This window comes from Mesoplodon densirostris, chromosome 7 (assembly GCF_025265405.1).
Source record: "Mesoplodon densirostris isolate mMesDen1 chromosome 7, mMesDen1 primary haplotype, whole genome shotgun sequence".
NCBI classification, from domain to species: Eukaryota; Metazoa; Chordata; class Mammalia; order Artiodactyla; family Ziphiidae; genus Mesoplodon; species Mesoplodon densirostris.
In genome coordinates this window covers 72,858,280-72,878,733 of record NC_082667.1, presented here as the reverse complement: position 1 = coordinate 72,878,733, position 20,454 = coordinate 72,858,280, and the positions used below count along the sequence as shown (strand labels likewise).

Genomic DNA, 20,454 nt, shown 5'->3' with positions numbered 1-20,454 from the left:
TGGAGGGTGGTGAGAAGGTGCACTTACCCATCCCCAGTGACCCGTGTGCCCCACAGAGATACATCTTCTTCAAGATGCCGAGGGAAGTGAAGCCCCCAGAGGACCTGCAGGACCTGGGGGTGCGCTTCCTGCAGCCCTTCGTGAACCTGCTGTCCAAAGGCACCTACTGGTGGATGAACGCCTTCATCAAGACGGCCCACAAGAAGCCCATTGATCTCCGAGCCATTGGGAAGCTGCCCATTGCCATGAGGGCCCTCACCAACTACCAGCGGCTCTGCGAGGCCTTCGATGCCCAGGAGGTCAGTGGGGGCATGGCCACACCATCCATTCCCTGCCCTCTGGTTTAGAGTCACAGATGGGGACATCAGAAAGTGTCAGGTCAAACCCTTGATGGGACAGTGGGGAAACTGAGTCCCAGTGAGAGGAAGAGGCTTGCCCTAAGTCACACAGTGAACCAGAGACAAGTCCAAGACCAAAGACTCATAGGACAGTCACAGCTGGAATGGCCCTCACAGTTTAGCTCATCTGGCCTAACACTTTCATTGTCCATGTGGAGAAACTGAGGCCCTGAAGGGAGGTACTGATTTCCCATGCCCTGTGCTCTTCCTTTTGGAGCCCAGTGACTGTAAAGGTGGGAATTTTTACCCATTTGGAGAGCAGGGGCATTAGTAGACTGATCCTTACAATAACTCTATGATTTGGGCCAGGCAGGCATCTCTCCAAATCACTGGTGAGGAAACTGAGACCCTGAGAAAGGCTGTGACCTCCCCAGAGGTGGCCCATAGCTGGTAGGTAGTAGAGCCGGTTGCCTGACTCCCAGCCCAGTGCTCCTTCGCTGCTTCTGCCCTAGCATCAAGGGGAGACACTGAGGCAGACACGGTGGCACTGGACTGGCATATGTTACTCCCTCATTACAGTGCTGTGCTCACCACGTAGTCCCTGACTAGCTGTGTGACCTTGGTCCATCATCTGGCCTCAGTTTCCCCATCTGGACCGTGTTGGGTCCCCGTATGGACCCACACAACCACACACTTGATGGCTCCATAATTTCTTCCTGGAGTTCACCTTTTTGCAGCAGGGGCCAGGAGCTCCCTGGGAGGATGGGCCCTGCTGTGAACGGGCCCTCAGCCACTCTGACCTGGCCATGGGTCTCTCTGGACAGCGGAAGGACATGCAAAGCACACAGGGTGCCCGGGCCATCTGGCAGGCCCTCTGCCATGCCTTCGGAAGGCGCCTGGTCCTCAGCAGCACTTTCCGCATCTTGGCTGACCTGCTGGGCTTCGCTGGGCCACTGTGCATCTTTGGAATCGTGGACCACCTTGGGAAGGAGAATCACGTCTTCCAGCCCAAGGTAGGCCACCGAGGGATAGAGCAGGGCACCCTTTGCAAGGTTTTCACTCACGGGTGAGAAAGGGCAAGAGGCCGATGTGTGTGAGCTGTGACTGCAACGGGGCAGCTCCTTACGATGCACAGAGCCCTTAGCAATATCCCCCTCTAGGAGATGCTCTGCATCTGGTCAACAGAAATGTTAGAAGGCAAGCTTGTGCCCCTAGAAGATTTATGGCATCTTGCTCTTTTCACCGTACCATAATCACCATAATACCTCTCTCAGTTATGTCATCATTCAGAAGGTTGCAGGAAGTACATTTGTTTATCCAGTGTCTAGAGCTTCTATTTGTTAGCTTTTAGTTCATGTCATCTTAACAGACTCTAAATAACTTTTCGGAGATCTATCTTCTTCAGTTTTGTATATGCACAGCACTCAAGGTTCTGCAGGGCCATCTTGGTGGCTGCTGTTGTGGGGAAGAGAGTGGGAAACCTCCGTGTGTAGGGCTTTTCCTCCCTCCACTCCAAATTTTATTAAAAGCTGCCCCAGTTTTATTAATATGTTAGACTTGCCCATTAAAATTTCTTTTTTAAAAAGAGTTCCATGTCTTAAAAATATTTGAAACCCATTGGACTAGATGATATCCAATGGCCTTTCCAGCTCTAAAGATGCTACAGACTGAAATTTGTCGGACAACAGCGACAGAAAATCTTTCTGGGGTTTATTTTCCTTCCTTGGGGCAATAACATCCACTCTGGGGGTGAGGGTGGAGTACTTAATTCTTCCATCTGTTTCTTTGCTGCCACTTAGGTTTAGATGGTCACGAAGTGGAAAACTTTTCACCTCTCATAAAATTCAGAGTCTTATTTTCCCAGCAGGAACATCATTATAACCTTTTAACCACAAACAGACAGTCCAAAAATGATGCAGGGAATTACTAATTAGGGATCTGACTACTAATTTACGACTCTCCCTTGTGTAATGTTATTCATCTCGTGGGCTCCAAAATTGCAGATACCATTTAATCCTCAGGAGGTTCATATGAATTTTTTCCAGAGATATAATTAATCAGCTGAGTACTTTTGGCCGGGAATATGAGACACTCCGAGTCTGTTTGTCTGATTTACTCAGCAAATGATTATTGAACCCTACCATATGCCAGACCTGGGTTAGGCTGTCAGAGTATAGAGGCAATGGTTTACGATTAACAATAATAACAGCCATTTATTGACTGCTTAATACATGCCTGGCTGTGTGCAGAAGTTATCCATTTGTTATCTCATTTAATCCCCAAAACAGCCCTTTAGGGTAAGTTTTTTTGGTAACAGTTTTATTGAGATATAATTCACATAACCATACAACTTATAAGGTAGGTGTTTTAATCCCCATTCTACAGATGAGGAACTTGAGGCTCAAAGAGGTTAAGTAACTTTCCCTAAGGTCTCTCAGCTAGTTAGTGACAGAGTTAGGATTTGAAACCAAGTCTCTTTCACTCCATAGTCTGGGCATTTACAATCATGATGCTAAATTGATTATTATTATCAAGCCATCACGGCTGGCTCCAAGGATTGTGAAACCCAATGGAGGAGAGAGAAATATAAATAAAATATTTTTATAGCATGTGTTAAATACTACTACTCGGAAGTAGATACAAGGAACTATGGGAAGAAGGAGTGACTAACTCAGCCAGTGATCATGACAGCTTCGTAGAGGAGAGGGTATTTGAATGGGGCCTTGACAGGTGCATAGGAGTTGGCTAGGCTAAGATGGGTAGATTTCTTGTTCAATCAAGAATGTGAGGACTATTAACTTTGAAATAAATTTTATGAAAACTTTACTGTACTTCACATTTTTTTTGCTGTTAGAAAATGCTTATATAATGTATATATTTCTTTTAAAAAAACTTGACAAAGCCTAAAAAAAAAAAAACTTTGAAGACTCTTTTTGCTTATTTAGACCTCAGTGGCTTTTGAGCCACTGTACTTTATTTGGCCTCAAAAGACGGGGGGAAGAGACTGCTTCTCTTGTCCACAGGAGTGTCACCTTCCAGTTCAGTCTGACCTTAGGTGACCCCCAAATACTCCACATTGATAAAACTGCAGCAGCATGGAGCCAGTTGTAAATATTAGGGGGAAGTGACACCAGCCAGAGCCCTTATCAGCTTGTCCACATCGTCTTCTTCTTCCTATGTTTCCCAAAACTCTTATGCCAGTCTCCTAAGAACTCTGAGGGCCGATGTGTCAAAGAGATGGTGAGAACAACACTTAGAATATCAGTTCATCTGAACATTCGCTTTGCCTTCTCTTTTCTCTTTGTTTATACACAAACCCTGGGATTTGCTGCCCTCTCATTGGAACGCTCTTGTCTCAGTGACTTGTTGGCACTTAAATCGCCGAGACAGATGGTCCTGCCTCAGTGGCCGCAGGCCTTATCAAATTTAATATTTGTTCCCTGCAGCCCAAATACAATCAGCAAATTACAGACATAGAAACGAGAGTTGAAAGTAAATATAGTCTCCAATGTCAGCAACAAAGAGTGCTCAGTCGTGCGGTTGCTTGGGATATGGCTTAATTCTCATTTGGGCTTCTGGGCCCAGAAAGTGGGGGAAAGGAGTCATTGATTAAAGTTACTTGGTTCACCCCACTGCCTCCCGGCAGGCAGCTCTAACCCAGAGAGACAGGTGCTATTCTGGTCTTTATGAACAAAGAAGGAAGCTCTCTAGCTACACGTCACAATGTTTAACAACCCTCTCAGTGAGAAAACCCTTCTTTCCGCTCAGCCTGAATCCATCCTGCTGCAGTCAGCACAGCCAGGCACCCATTGTTTACTTTATTATCAGTGGCTTCCCTGTTCTCTCTTCCCTCGCCAGGATACTCACGGTTGGCAAGAATCATACCACCCTTGGCATCTTCAAGGACAAGTATTTCTTATCTCTTCTTTTATTGCTGGAAGTGTCATATAGTTTCTTAGATCTTTGACACTCCTGTCCCCCTGCCACTTCCCAGGGAAAGCTGGGACCCAGGCTGTGCACAACCCACAATAGATCTCTTTCCAGCCCCCTCTCTCACCCAACCCCCTCCAACAATCTGTCACCTGCCATGGATGCCTCTGATCTGTCAGGGGGGCAAGGATTTATAAAGAACTACTGGCATCTGAAACCTGCCAGCACTGCTGTAGGCTGTGAGCTGAGCAGAGAAAAAAAGGAAGAATAGTCTGGGTTTGATCTCAGGGCCAAAGCTTCGAATGGCCTCTAAACCTCAGTGGGAGTCATGTGTAGGTTAGTGAGTGTGTGTTATTTCTGAATGAGTTCTCCTGAGACCTGCTTATGAGTGTATGCATATGTTCCTTCTGTTTGTCCCTGTGTCTCTTGGTACGTCTCTTTCTGTGTATATCTGTGTCCCCATTTGGACGCCTATATGTGTGGCTATCACTGTGGGTACTTTGAGAACTTATATGCATTTCTGTGATTTTGTGATGTCAGCGTGTGGGTTGGTCTCTTTACGACAATGCCCGTGAGCTGCTCTGGTCTGGCGTGCATCACTAACCCCCTCTCAGCTGCCAAGATGCATCTCCAATGTCACCTCCTCCAGGAAGCCTTCCTCTGGTTGAATTAGATGCTCCTCTTCTGTGCTCCCATAATATCCTATGCTTGCACCATCAAAGCACCCCTTTTCTTCTTCCTCAACTTGACCCTGAGTCTCCTAAGACAGGACCTGCATTGTCTGACCTCTGTGTGCCCAGCTCCGTGCCTGACACCCAGGAAGCACAGGAGAAATGATTCTTCAATGAATAATGCAGATGTTACTGTTACTGCTTACACTTACTAAAAAAATTTTTTACCTACATTGTTACATTGGATTCTCATAACAACTCTCTGAAGTAGAAACCCTTAATGGCCTCATTTTACAGGTAAGGAAACTGAAGCTCAGAGAGGTTGAGGAACTTACTAAGGACACAATAGCTAACCTAATGAGTCAGAACTCAAACTCAGATATGACTAACCTCAAAGTCTAAGCTCTAAACCACGATGTCAAATGGTTGTGGATGGATGGCTGGGTGCCTTGGTCTGTGAGTGGTCAAAGACAGTTCTCAGTGTTTTTACCCAGGGCCTCCCAGAACTGGGACCTACAAGCAATTCCCTTTTTGGCTCTTGCCAAAATTGGAAGCAAGATCCCAAGTGTCCCCCTCTCCTTTAAGCTCCAGAGGACAAGGGAAAGGAGGCTTTCCAGTCATACCTCTGGCCAGGCAGGGGCAACAGGAATCAGACCTGTAGAGTCCTGGGTGCTAGGCCTACCTCTGCAACAAACTCCCTCTGCGCTCTTCAGCAGTCACTTACGTTCTGCAGGCTCTGTTGGCTCGACTGTAAAATGGGGAAATGTATAGCTTCTATAAAAAGTAGATGGGGGATGAAGATCATATGCCTTGATTAATTTAAAATATATTTATTGAGCACTACTGGGGAAACCCCTGGAAACAAACACAATTTCCTTCCTGAGAGCTTGTGAAAATGTGAGACAAGGGCATCTGATCTTCCAAAGCATTTACCACCCGCCAAATGTCAAGTTGTAAGTCCTTGGCCTTTTCTCTCCAGTCTTCAAGGTGCTGGGCAATGCCAGCCATTTGAAGCTTCCCAGGGCCTGCCTTCCTTGGGCAGCATCCTAGCCCTCTTTGGCTAGTCTAGAACCCACTTCTTAATCAAAATGTAGCTATTCTGGCCTCCAGCTCTTTTATGCTGTCTCTTTGAAGAGAGATCAAATAATGACCCAATCAATGACTTATACCTGCAAGCAGATTTTCATTTTAACAGGTCACAAAATTCTTGATCCAAATAAATATTATTTCTGACCCTAGGGTGTGTGTGTTGTTAGGGGAAGGGGTCAAGGCTTTGCCTTCAGACCTAAAAAACGAGAATTTGTTGCTTTGTGAAAAATGTACAAATACTGATGAGTGCATTTAATAAATAGCACCCATAGCCTAACCAATGAGATCAGTTGATTTTTCTAGCCCTCATTCCCCAGCGTATGTGCTTTCTGATCATTGTGACACAGTGAATGAGTGCCATTCCATGCTGCTCGAGAGCTTTCATGGTAACTGGTGTTCTTGGTTGCATAGCGTTCCCATGAGTATCCTAATATACTTACCCATTCCCTGTGGTTAGATATTTACATGGATTTTTGCACTCTCCCCCTGCCATAATCCAGAGATAGTACATCTTTGCACATACAGCTATTTCCTTATGTTAAATTATTTCCTTTGGGATAAATCCCCATGATGTGCTTTGTGGCTTTAAAATAATGGACTCTATTCTCCAGAGCTGGGTCTCTACAGAGGCTGGTAGAACAGAAGAATTCCAAGGCATGTTAAACAGGACCAGGTTTCTCCCAAGCCTGGATGACTACATTTTTGACCCAGAACCATCCAGGTGGGCATCTTTCAGTCCCCCACAAGTCACAAGCTTGTAGCTGACAGTAGGAGACTCAAGGTCAAAAGACTGGATGAGGCTTAAGTAGTGGATCTACGGTAGTGATTTTGTCATCACACAGGTTCATGTTCACGTGTTGTTTTCCTTTATCAGCGTGTGACCTCGGGCCAGCCACTTAACCATGCTGAAGCTCCATTTCTTCATGTGTAAAACTGGGCTAATAATGGTACTCTTCTCATTGCGTGTTGTGAGCATTGCACCTGATAAATATTGTATCCTGCCCCTTGCTTCCCTGTAAGGTCAGGTTCTTAAGCCACGTGGCCTAGTTTTAAGGTCCATTTTGCTGCTTCCAGCCATCCCCACCCTCTCCCTTCTCCCTTCTCCCTTTCCCTGTTGTACTTTAACAAATGAGACAGAGTCAGGGGCTTCAGATGTCAGTAGGACCCCCTTCTAAGAGACCTCACTTCTCCCTATGTCTGCTTCCTGCTGTCCCCAAAAGGGAGAGACCCCATGCCACAGAGGAAGGGCCATACAGGTGTAACCAGGACCGGCTCCGTGGAGCTGTGAGGGCTGGTTGAAGGGGCCTGTTGAACCAAGAGGCAAGATCTTCTCTACCATCAGAAAGGCCTGTATCCAGGATGCAGGAATTTCTGACTCTAGGAACAGGACTCCGCTTAGAATCCTGACCCTTTCAGCCTGCTCTGGTGTGGACATGCCATCAGGCTCCTTCTCAGCACTTTGTTCCCACCACTCTTTATCCCGCAGCAGCAGTTCCCACACCCTTCCAAATCACTTGCAAAGTTCAGGGCAGAGTCTCCGGAAGGGGAAAGCTATGTCTTCATGGAAACACTGATGTGGCTCTGCTGGGGAACGATGGACTTAAGATCAAAGTTTTCCCGGGAGCTGTTGATGATGAATTTAGAAACACATGCTGTTTTTCCCTGGTATCTTTAGCAATGAAGTCAAAGTGTTTGGGTTTTTTTTCCCCCACTGCTTATCATCTGAGATCTTGCTGGAGGTGCAGGAAGCCTTACATTTAAAAGGAGGTCCCAGGAGCCCACAAGGCTGGGGCGCCTGGGTCTGAAATAGTCAGTTATAGGCAATGAGTTCCCATCTCTCGCCTGGGAGCACTACTGCCATGTTTTCTGCTGGTCTTTCTCCCCAGAAGTTTCTACAGTGCAGGCAGTTGGTGAATGTGGGACAAGGCCTCAGCTGATTCTGTTTTTGTAGCAGAGAACACACGTCGTGGGATCTGTTCTAGCAGTTCTGGTTTTGGCTGCTCTGCGATTCGCTCTATTTATTCTTGTCCTATTCAGAGTGAGCTCCCCTGGCCTGGTGGCCACAAAGCTGAGAGTCATATTTATGGGCATGAGGTTAGAACTGGGCCACATTCTGTTCACCTAAGTTTATTGATGGAGAGAGTAGAGGCAACCCTCCCTATAGTTAGAAGAATGCTAGTCTGATTTTTCACTCATAAACAGTTGCACAAGGCTTGCAAGCATGGAGGGTCCTATAATAATGGCCTCTATGGCCCAGTAACAGGTACCAATGGCAGTCATTTTGCTGGCAACGACTGTCACCTCTGAATTTCTCTTTCCAACAGACACAATTTCTCGGGGTTTACTTTGTCTCATCCCAAGAGTTCCTTGCTAATGCCTACGTCTTAGCCGTGCTTCTGTTCCTTGCCCTCCTACTGCAAAGGACATTTCTGCAAGCATCCTACTATGTCGCCATTGAAACTGGAATTAACTTGAGAGGAGCAATACAGGTACTTGAATGATTATTCTTTTCACTTCACAATAAGAACCGCATTATTTGTCCTCACGGACACTCAAGAATGATTCTGCTGTGAATTTATTTTCTTGTTGCCCTTTAACAGTGTTTTGAAACAATAACCATTGATAAGGCAGTGTGACATAGTGGAGAGTGCCTTGGGCTGGTCTTGGGAAATGTAGTAGTTCTAGCCCTAGTTCTGCCTTGGACTAGATCTGAGATGTCAACTGCTCGGCCTTGAATGGGACGGACATCACTAATCAATCACAGCACTTTTTCCTGCTGAATGCAAGTGCAGCCTAAGAATCCTTCTATAAATATTGTTCCAGGGCTCTCTTACCAGACAGTCTTCTTTGGTTACAAAGAAGCATGTTTGACCTACCAAGACTAGATAGACTGTAAGATCTATTTGAACTCTCAAATCTTGGGTCATGACGAGAGAGACATACCCGGCCTGGTAAGTCCCTGGGTCTAGGTTCTTGTTCCTGTCTGCTGTGGCTTCCTTCTCAGAGTCGGCTGAAAGGATGGTCAAGGTCAGGAAGGATTCAGGGCCCCATTAGCAAGGTGGTGATGAGCCCCAGTGTTTTGTTTTGTTTGTTTGTTTTTTTGTGGTACACAGGCCTCTCACTGTTGTGGCCTCTCCCGTTGCGGAGCACAGGCTCCGGACGCACAGGCTCAGCGGCCATGGCTCACGGGCCCAACCGCTCCGTGGCATGTGAGATCTTCCCGGACCGGGGCACGAACCTGTGTCCCCTGCATCGGCAGGCAGACTCTCAACCACTGTGCTACCAGGGAAGCCCCAAGCCCCAGTGTTTTCATTAGAATTTTGGTTCCACTGTTGGAATGGAGAGACCCAGTGTGATAGTGGTTTAAATAGGATAAAAGTTTGTTTTGCACATTTAGTCAGGGCTGATGCGGCAGCTATACAATCATCAGAGACCTTGGCCCCTTCTGTAATGTTGCTTTGCCAGCCTTCTTACATGACTTTGTCTCATGGTTTAATGTGACTGTTGAAATTGCCACTATCGTGTCTACGTTTAAACCAACAAGAAGAAAGATGGGACAATAGGAAGACCTAATGTCTTTTCAAATCATGAGGTAGAAGTTGCACAGATCCTCTCCCATCCCACTGGGGAGAAATTGGCCACATGGCTATACCTAGAGAGGCTAGAAAGTGTGGTCTTTATTCTTTTTCTTTTCTTTTTCTTTTTTCTTTTTTTTTTTGGCCACACCACATGGCATGTGGGATCTTAGTTTCCCAACCAGGGATCGAACCTGTGCCCCTTGCAGTGGAAGTGTGGAGTCTTAACCACTGGACCATCAGGGAAGTCCCTGGTCTTTATTCTTGACAGCCATATATGCCCTGCTAGAAATTCTTCTTCCGAAAAGAAGAGAATGGATAGTGGGGGACAGCTGGCAGATTCTGCCATACCCAGCAATTCCCATGAAGCCAGTAGAACACTAGGAAGTTGTGACTAAATCCCAAAGCCAGCTCATTCTGCAGAAATGTTTCTCAGAATCACGAACATTGATTGGTCCTCTGGGAGCCAGGATCAGAGGCATTGCAGAAAAGGAACTGAGAAGAGAAGGGTATAGCCTGGGCTGGAGACTGTGTCTGGGTCCAAACTCTGGTTATCTTGGTATAGTCCATGTGAGTGACGCCCCCTGGAGTTGTATAGTGCACAGCTTGTGAAGCTGTCCATCTCCAGTGGTTTTTCATTTCCTCATGAATGTCATCAAGTGAGAATGGTAGAAAGATCCCAGGAAAATCTAAGACCCTCTAAGACTCGTAGGGGTTCAGATCTAGGAGAACCAAGCTATTGCTGGTTCAGAAAACCTCTCTAAAATCCCACACTCTGTCCTAGACCCCTCCAGTGACAGGCAGGCATGTATCACCACAAACAGCAGCCAATTTCATAGTCAAGCAGTTTTGTAATTAAATCTACTTTCTATTTCTGTCATAAATCACACACTAGCCCAATATTTTCCAATTATACTAAAAAAGCCAAATATGGTTTTTTAATGTATTAGCATGTAATCATTTTTATTAAACTGTCTGAATCTTTTGCACGAATTCATTATGTCCCCAAAAGAAAATGCTGGCATTAATTATGGGAGCAAATTAGAAAAAAACTTCTTCCTTTCAGAGATTTACAGAAATCTATAGATAAGGGTTTATGTCTTCATGAGTTTGAGAACAACCACAGTTCTTGCATGAAAAGTTATGAAGCAAGATTCCTGTATTATATATAATTTTTGACATATACCAGGTTTCGATCATGTAATTCTCTGTATCCTGGTCTTAATAATGCTTTATTTGATAGTTTACTGTATGTTCCTACTTCACTGAAACTAGATTTATTATTATTCTTTAAAGACTGATTGCACATAACTTAGGATGAGCATAGATCTGTCAAAAAATGTCATTGCCATTATATTAAACCTTACCCATGGTATATATAAACTCGAAAAAGACAGAACAGGTTCATGCTTTAAGCAGACCTGACCCACGAAAAAGCCTGGGTTTACACAAAAGATGAATTAAGGGCTGGGAATCCACCTTGCAACAGAATGCACAGTAGAATTTCATTCAAGAACAGGCATCCCTAAAAGGAATGCATTTTTCCTTGTTTAAGGGCACAGAGCCTGACAATTGCCATCTTTCTGGGAGGCACAGTCACCGTGCACATAGAGCTTTTAGGTTCGGAGTTCACAGAGAGCCATTACCATGGCTGCTCCCCATCTACCCTGGGGAAGTAGAACAAGGTCCTTGGGGTGGCCAGACTCCGGACGGTGCTGGGGCTGATCGACACAAGCATTTGTCTCACATAAGACCTTCCCAGGCTGAATCCTTGTTTTATTTAAAGGCTCAATTAAGAAAGGACTTGGCCCGAGAACATACCCCCTTTCCCGGTTGAGGAAGCCGCATTAAAACAGATGGCTGCCACCTTTCATCATTTTTATGGCTCTAAAGTGTGTTCTCCACGGACCTCCAGTAAATCAAGGATATAACTGGACGTGAAAATCTGCTTTTAAGATTTAAAAGCTAATTAAGTCCTGTCTCCAAGGGAAAGGCCTTGCTTGCTGGGGAAGTAGCTTGCCATGCTAGCACAGATTCCTCACGTGAATGCTGCCTCTTTGACTTGCTTGAACTATAGTCAAAGCCCTTTACCTCTCTGAGCCTTAGTTACTCCATTTGTAAAACTGGAACAATCATGCAGTGCCCTTTACAGAGGTGCTCTGGGGCTCCATGGGGGAATGTCTGAGAAGCCCCTGGCACTTTAGAGACACATGGCATCTGGGGTGGTGATTAGGATGTTGATGATGACAAATGTGAAACACTCTGCTCTCATTTCCAGACCAAAATTTACAGTAAAATTATGCACCTGTCCACCTCCAACCTATCCATGGGGGAAATGACTGCCGGTCAGATCTGTAACCTGGTAGCCATCGACACCAACCAGCTCATGTGGTTTTTCTTCTTGTGCCCAAACCTCTGGGCTATGCCAGTACAGGTAAGGGATGTGTGCTTTGTTGGGGATTGGGGGACACAAAACCAGAATCCGCTGGTACATGCCCAGTGGCCAGGAGCGCACCATCTTCCATTCCTTGTTTGCCTGTACCTTCTATCCCCTTGGGGTCTCCATGGAGTGTATGCCTGGGTGTCTATAGTGTCTTATACTCTGCAAGTGGTCTAGCCATCTCTCTTGATGATCAGAGAAGGCAGTGTCACTAAGACTTTTAAAATGTAGCCAAGCTTTAAAAAAAAGTATAAATAATCATGTGTGGAACACTTTCACAGACATTAAAAGTTATGTTATAGCAGAGTACTTAATTACGTTGAAAAGTGTTCACGATGTTTTTAAGCAAAAAGAGTAAGTTAAAAATAGTATTCATAGTGTGCTTCCTGCTAAATTGGAATATACACATGTATATATTTGCACAGATTCACACAGGAAAAAAAAGAACTGAAGTCCTCGTGGTGGGATTACAAGTGATTTTTATTTTGTTTATGCGTTTCTAAATTCTCCAATAATACTGTGTTAATTTTGGAAATCTAAAACATGGCATTTCCTAAAGCGAGGCAACTTTTGGGACTGGCTCTGGAGGAGGCACATTCTCCCCCAACAGTAGAATGAGAATCCTCGGCACGGTTTACCTGACTCCTGGCCTGGTCTGCTCCATCTCCCACCTGGAGCTCTTCCACCACAGAGTCTGTGATTCCTGTCCTGTGCCTGAAGATGAATCTTCACTCTGGTGCTCAGGCCAGAAGCTGAAATCCAAGGTCCATTCCCAGAGGGCCTGCAGGCTTCACAGGGGCTGTCTGGTAGAGCAAAAAGTGTCTGGACTTGGGTGAGGCAGGCTGATTCAAGTACTTAACCTATCTGAGCCTCGGTTTCTTCATCTGGGAAAAGAGGATGATTCCTACGCTCTGGAGGTGTTCTGATGATTCAATTAGATAATGTAAGCAAAGCACCAAGCACAGTGCCTGGCATGGAGTGGTCACTAAGTAAACATCAGAGCCCTCTAACTTGCTCTCTTTGATGTAAGAACTTTACCAATCCAGAATCCATTGCTTCTTGGGATGTAGATTCCATAAACCTTAATCTAAAGTGATTTTTATTGGTCTTCCTTACCTGTAAAGTTTACATGTAAGAGACATTAAAGAAAAACAGAAGGAGAGGCTTGCATAGGGAGGCAGCTAGACAAGATTGGATGTAGGGCAGGAAATCTGATGGTCCTTTTTACGGGAACAGCCATATACACCATTCCCTATTACCACTGACCAACACCCAGATCCCTGTGCCCCCCTCCAGTCTGCCAAGATGGATCAGTGACTACAGAATCTCTAGAAGGGCCTGGAGAGCTCATCTAATATAGTCACAGCCTTTTATCATTTCTCTTGTGTTTCCTTGAACAACCCGTTTTGGAAGATTTTGTCCACCAGACCTGCTGCATTGTTATGGTTACTATTATTTTATTTTTTTAATTTTACTTATTTATTTATTTTTATCTTTTTTTTTTTTTTGGCTGCATTGTGTCTTCGTTGCTGCGTGTGGGCTTTCTCTCTAGTTGCGGTGAGCAGGGGCTACTCTTCGTTGTGGTGTGCAGGGCTTCTCATTACGGTGGCTTCTCTTGTTGCAGAGCACGGGCTCTAGGCGCACGGGCTTCAGTAGTGGCGGCACACAGGCTCAGTAGCTGTGGCTCACAGGCTCTAGAACGCAGCCTCAGTAGTTGCGGCGCACGGGCTTAGTTGCTCCGTGGCATGTGGGATCTTCCCAGACCAGGGCTCGAACCCATGTCCCCTGAATTAGCAGGCGGATTCTTAACCACTGTGCCACCAGGGAAGTCCCTGGTTACTATCATTAATAGTGTTTATTGCACATGTACCATTGCTAACAAAACTAATAGCTGATAGCCCCTGCCCTGTGTCTGCCCAGCCTGTCTCACTTGTGTAATTAACTCTCACAGCACTGGGGTTGGGGGTGGGGTGGGGGGGATGAGGGGGGAGATTAGGTAAGAATTTTTACCTCCACAAAGTACTTACATTTCCTTATTTATCATGAAGTATCATTTTCTGTTTTAATTCCTCAAAGACTGTACCTTTGCCCTTATAGTCTTGACCAGCCCTCAAGACACAGTGTTAGCACCGGAATTGATACAATTCCTTCCAACAGGTCGGGATTCCATGTGGAGCCTGGTTGGCTACAGGGCACAGGAGGCTTTTGATGGTATTGAAATTAGCTTAGGAGCCCCTGTTCCTTTGTCCCCAGGGGCTCACCCTGATTTGTAATCTTTTTTATTCACATATACTTTTTTAAATAACAGTTTTATTGAGATATAATTCACCCATTTAAAGTGTACAATTCACTTTAGCACGTTTACAGAGTTGTGCAACATCATCACAATTTTAGAACACTTTCGTCACCCCCAAAAGAAACCGACATCCACTGGCAGTCACTCCTCATCCCTGCCCCCAGCTCTAAGCAACCACTGATCTACATATACTTTTGAAAACCTAATGAAACTTTCTTCTCAGAAAAACAAATGTGCATTCACACATTTCGCCTACAATTTAAGGGGCTTTGTGGGCCCCCTGAAGCTTATTGACAACCATGTCAAAGATCTTGGCCATAGTGGGGACCTCTGTGCTTCCTCATGCCATGGGCATCGGAGGCCCAGAGAGGGCAGGGACCTTACCCTGGGCCACACAGTGAGCTGGTAGCAGCACCATAGCCAGGTATCGCCTTCCTGTGGTTCCCTAGTGACAGGGGTCCCATGAGGCTTGTTTGTTTGTTTTTAAGAAGGAGGGTCAGGGACTTCCCTGGTGGCCCAGTAGTTAAGACTTTGCCTTCCACTGCAGGGGGTACTGGTTCGATCCCTGCGATCCCTGGTCGGGGAGCTAAGATCTCACATGCTTGGCAGCCAAAAAACCAAAACATAAACAACAGAAGCAATATTGTAACAAATTCAGTCAAGACTTTAAAAATGGTCCACATCAAAAAAAGATCTTTAAAAAATGGTCAGCCACCTTGTCTCCAGCTAAGTGTCAGGCACTATTCTAGGTTCTTATCATATATATGTTCATTTAATCTTCACAACAGTCCTGCTAAGGGGGCAATTAAAATTACCAGTTTAAAAATGAAGATGCTGAGATTCAAGATTGCACTGCCAGTAAATGCTGGGAATGCATTCAAACTCGGCTGCAGACTCCTGGGACTGTGATCTCCCCACCACTACACGAGATTGCTTTCCTAGCCTGAGACTAGGAGGATAAAATAGCCCTTTTATTCCCCACACTTGCTTTGCACACTCAGAATCCCTGATTTCTGGTATATTCTCTCACAGGGTCCATTCAGACCCCTGCAGAAGGGCAGAGGGGGCAGAAGGGTCTGGGGAGCGTGACAAAGGGTGGCTGAGGTGTGAGGAGGAGGCTGGTGGCAGTAGAAGTCACATCCCCAGCTCTTGCCCCAGCAGCTGCCAGCCTTGGAAGTGGTGGGCGTGCAGACACCAACCCCCAGCCGGGGCCCTAGCGGTGACTCTGGCGGTGCTCTGAGAGCTTCCCTGGTATCCTGCTCTACCCAAGCTGCTAAACAACACCCCGACTGCCTCCAAATGAGGACAGCTAATGGAAAGAATGGATGCCAGGGATAGTTTTCCAGAAGGATGCTGGGAGTGGGGGCCAGCAAGAGTAGGAAGGTTTTGCATCTCCTAATGTGCTCTTCTGCCCATCCATGCCAGCATTTAACACCAGTTAAACACTGGGAGGCAGGTGGTAAAGGGGTCATTTACCAGCCCCCTCGGAACCTGCTAATGCAGGAGGCATTCTCTAACTAATAGACATAACAGAGCCACCCACCCACTCTTTGGCCCTTGAGATGGTGCAGGAGCTCAGTGCCAATTTGGTGTAGGGCTCAGGGAGTACAGGGCCAACCCAGACACACTTTTGTTTTCAGATAAGGAAGACAGCACATCTGTTCCTCTAGAATAAGCCCTGAATTTAGAAGCGTCTGCCTTTGAAGGCGACCTGAGAAATTGTCATCTTGATGCTTTGGGGGCTGGCAAGAGTAATTTATACTTCTCATAAATATTCAGAAGCCAGCTGTCATTTACATAAAGCTAGAAACAGAATGAATTCTCTTTTTAGAGGATATGTACCAGATTCACTAAAAATTAAAGACACCAGGAGCATAACGATGAAAAGTAAACTCTTAGACCCTGGACTGGTTTTGTCTGGCATGGATGCAGCTATTTTGCCCCCCTGCTCACGTATCACTTTTTTTCCAATGAGAGTGAACCATCAACCTTGAAAGCCAGCAAACAGAACAAAAAGTCCTGTCACTCACTGTGCAAACTCAGCTCTTAGACCTCCATCTGCCAAAGTAGACATGGAGAGAGTTAATGCCTCAGCCAGCCTTGCAGATAAATGCAGTTAGTTACCAGCCCAGAAATTCTCTGCTTGGGTGAGAGCCCATCATGTTAATCCCTCCTTCTGAAATTGCTTTGTAACACCTCCTCCTCTTTCCCCCAAGAAACTTTTAAAAGCTGGACACCAAGGCATGTCCCACTATAGGGCACTGGGTTACTGGGTGGGGAGGAGGGTGCCAATACCCCCTGGCAGGGAAGCCCCCAGATCAAAGAGAACTCATGCCCATGACCCTCCCTCAGATCATCGTGGGTGTGATTCTCCTTTACTACATCCTTGGAATCAGTGCCTTAATTGGAGCAGCTGTCATCATTCTGCTGGCTCCAGTCCAGTATTTTGTGGCCACCAAGCTCTCCCAGGCCCAGCGGAGCACACTGGTAAGTATCTGTAGGTGTGCGTGTGCCCCCTTTTCCCATCCTTCCCCCATACTGCTCCCTCTCCCCTTACATTAGTGGGTCTCCTCACTCTTCCCCCAGATGTCACCAAACAGCGCCCCACACACACATCCACACTATGATTGACCTTAAGCAGGTCACTTCAGCTGTCCAGGCCTCGGTTTCTTTGTGAAATGGGATTAATGGAGCATCCCCGAGGAGACGGAGGCTGGGCATAGGCTGTAAAATGGTGAGGGCATTGACTCGCCTCCTTCCTCTTGGGTGGGATGGGGGCAAAAGAAACCCTTCTCTGACTCAGTGACTCCGGGCAGGAGTATTCCAACGAGAGGCTGAAACAGACCAACGAGATGCTCCGTGGCATCAAGCTGCTCAAGCTGTACGCCTGGGAGAACATCTTCCGCACGCGGGTGGAGATGACCCGCAAGAAGGAGATGACCAGCCTCAGGGCCTTCGCCGTCTACACCTCCATCTCCAGTGAGTCCCCCGCAACCAGCCAGCCCTGTGTGCTGCTGCCTACATGCCAGGAGAGGGTGGCAGGGCTGGGGGAGGAGGTAGGGGTGGCAGAAGCGGGAGACTTTGGGAATCATCCCGTCCAGGAGAGCCTCAAACTGTCTCTTGTAGCAGAGCTGCCAGAAATCAGTGTTCTTCAGCCATTTATTGAGCAAACGTATTGAGAACCTGCTACGTGCAGGGCCCTGGGCTGGCCCTCAGGGTACAGTGATGAGAAAGATAGATGTGGTCTTTGATGTCTTATTAAGCTGATACGTTATTGAGAGGCAGCAATAAATGAATAAATAACAGCAGTTTTGAGTTCTCCCAAGTGTGAGGACTTCTTTTCAATAAGTCAGACTGAGCTGCCAGTGTCTTAAGGAAGCTACAAGGAAACTTTCATCTACCTGGGGCCATGAGAGGTAGAAAATTTCTCTTCAAAGAACAAAAGCTCAAGCTTGAGGTACTCACAGGTGTAGGACTGAATTTATATTAACCAAGTGGTTTGGGAACCCCAAGCCCCGAAAATGGAGAAAAAAAGACCAAAACTGGTAAAACTCCTATGGTCCCAGAAGACACGCATATTAAAACCATTTTACAGAGAACATAGGACTCCAGTGGCAAATACTCATGTTAAACAATGAGCTGATAATAAAGAAATAAAAATCCTCCAGAAAAGATGTACCACCAGAGTGAGAGTCAGCAAATAGGAGAATTAGATCCTCAACACCTCGAGATGATAGAATAGTCTGAAAGAGATAATAAAATAAGTGCTTTAAGGGAACTCCCTGGCAGTCCAGGGGTTAGGACTCCGTGCTTTCACTGCTGAGCGCCCGGGTTTGGTCCCTGGTCAGGGAACTGAGATCCCACAAGCTGCACGGCATGGCCAAAAAACAAAACAAAATAAAACCAACAAAATAAGTGTGTTAAAATAATTAAAGGAAGGCACAAGGCAAAACAGCAAAAAGAAAACCAAAAGAACTTCTAAAAATTAAAAATTTAGTTGTTGAAATTAATTCAGCTGGCCCCCTGGTCAGAGTGGGCATATAGAGGTCAGGTCAGGTCCTGGCCCAAGTTTATCTCACAGTTGGTCTAGCGGTTCCATGGATCCACCCCTTTGTGGTTACTACCCAAGTGCATAACTGGGATGTAGATATTTAGCAGCTAGAAAACCTCATTCTGATTCCCTGATCTGTCCAGTTTAAGAGCCATTTTGGTAGGTAGGGCCAAGAGGAAGCCCCCAGAGAGAAAAAAATAAAAAAGAAACAAAAAACAACTCAGTGTACAGGTTAAATGAATTAACATAGCTGAAGAGAGAATTTGTGAATAAAAAGATGGATCTGTGGAAATTACACAGAATGTGGCAAGGAGAGATACATGGAAAATGTTTTTGTAAGTTGGGAGAACCATTTTACAGATGGGAAATTGAGGCCCAGAGTGGGGCATCTTCCTGAGGTCACTTCTGAGGTTAATGGCTTGGCTCAGACTAGATCCTCTGGAATCTCTTAGACTCCCAGCCTCATGCTGTTTTCCGCCTAGAGCCAGGAACCCAAGTGGGGTGAAGAAAACTGAGGGCACAATGGGCACCATTTTCAGGCTATTGTCTCTGAATAGAGGAGAAACAACCCAGCATGGGCTCTGACGGGAGTGGGAAATAGGGAAGGAAATTAAGAGAGGTAGACACTACGACTGTGCCCCCCTCCGGCTGAAGTTGGTTCTCTTGGTGCGGCAGGAGGAGACACACCTGTGGGCATGGCAGTGCTGGGCAGCAGTGGAGGGTGCACCAGATGTGTCTCCCAGAGAGGTGCATGGAGAATGAGGCGGTCCCTCAGGTCATCTGTGTGTTCCTGGCAGTCACGTTGCCTAGCGAGGGGGTCTGGTGGGCTCAAGTGGCCAGCGTCCAACCTGAAGGTTCTCACAAGGTGGGGCTTGCACTGAGCACTTCCTTGTGTCCGGTCAGACCATGGCGTCCTGGTCCAGGCACCCGTGGCCAGGCCACCCACCATCATGGCACCAGCCATGGCACCCTTCTGCAGAAAATCCTGCTAAGAGCTGATTTTCTCAGAATGGAGCGATGAGCGTGGCAGTCTTCCTAAATTCTTCACCAAGACACTCCAGGTTCCTCAGCCGTGACCTTGTGGCCTCCAAGCACCCCTGGGCTGAGCACTTGATAGGACAGGAGAAATTAGGCAGGAACCTCTGGGGAGCTCAGAGAAACCAGTGTCCACACCCTAGGCCCTCTTCAGTCTCTCTGTCAGCTCTGCTTACCCCTGAGCCTGGTCGTGGTAACAGTAACCCTACGCTGTGTACAGACCCGTGAGTTACAGACACCTAGCTTCCAGTCACCCCATCAGGGGGAACAACTGCTGAGGTGGGGGAGGTCTTCCCCGTCCCGGCAATAACGTGGCAGGGTGGAGTAGGGCGGGCTCACCGTTGCTACGACGGGAGGGAGGGAAGGGAAGCCGTAAGGAAATTGGGAGCACTGGGTCCCCAAGATTCCTGACAGCAAAGTAGGGACAGCCTCTGGTCATACAGGTGGGGGCAGGTGGCAGCTACTTTGGTTCTAAGAGATGTATGCTTATTTCCTGCAATCCAAACTTCAACCTGCTGGGACATGTTTCCTACGTAAACAACATCACAAGATGCCTCGGTTCCCAGGCTAGCCCACTAAGCCTGTCTAGTAGGTGCTTTTTGTCCTATGGGGCCCCCAGAAGACTAGCCCTGGCTTTGTGAAGGGTCTGGAGCCAGGAGGACCTGGGGCAAGGAGGCTCCGTGTTGTCAAGAGCTGAGATGACAATGGCTCTGGAGCTAAACAGGGGTCTCCCCAGGGCCCCTCACCTGTCCAGTACTTGGTGACCTGGAGAGATAAACAGAGCAGCCCAGGCTGGTCCCTGGAAGAGGGCAGAGAGGAAGAAGGGGAAGAGCCCTCCGGGAGAGAGAGCTTTGAAAGCCAAGTGCTATTTGCTCTGTGTTCGCCCTTCCTGGGGTGGTTTTCTTTGTGTTGGTCGGCAGTGGGATGGGGAGAGACAGGGCGTTAGGGTGAGGGCACTGCAGGCTGCAGTTATATGCTTTGAGTGTGTTTTCATTTACCTCCTCCTGGACTTCCTGCCTTCTGCTCTCT

At 46.8% G+C, this 20,454-nt stretch overlaps 1 protein-coding gene across 2 annotated transcripts in view; it reads left to right on the top strand.

Annotated features, from left to right (window-relative positions):
- The window catches only part of ABCC8 (ATP binding cassette subfamily C member 8), a 75,902-nt gene that overhangs the window by 13,567 nt on the left and 41,881 nt on the right, over window positions 1-20,454 (top strand). For both annotated transcript variants that reach the window (XM_060103079.1, XM_060103078.1), the window contains exons 5-10: window positions 57-299; window positions 1,163-1,351; window positions 8,353-8,517; window positions 11,882-12,037; window positions 16,692-16,826; window positions 17,156-17,318. In XM_060103079.1, the coding sequence (XP_059959062.1) occupies window positions 57-299; window positions 1,163-1,351; window positions 8,353-8,517; window positions 11,882-12,037; window positions 16,692-16,826; window positions 17,156-17,318 (1,051 nt within the window). The remainder of the gene's footprint in view (window positions 1-56; window positions 300-1,162; window positions 1,352-8,352; window positions 8,518-11,881; window positions 12,038-16,691; window positions 16,827-17,155; window positions 17,319-20,454) is intronic.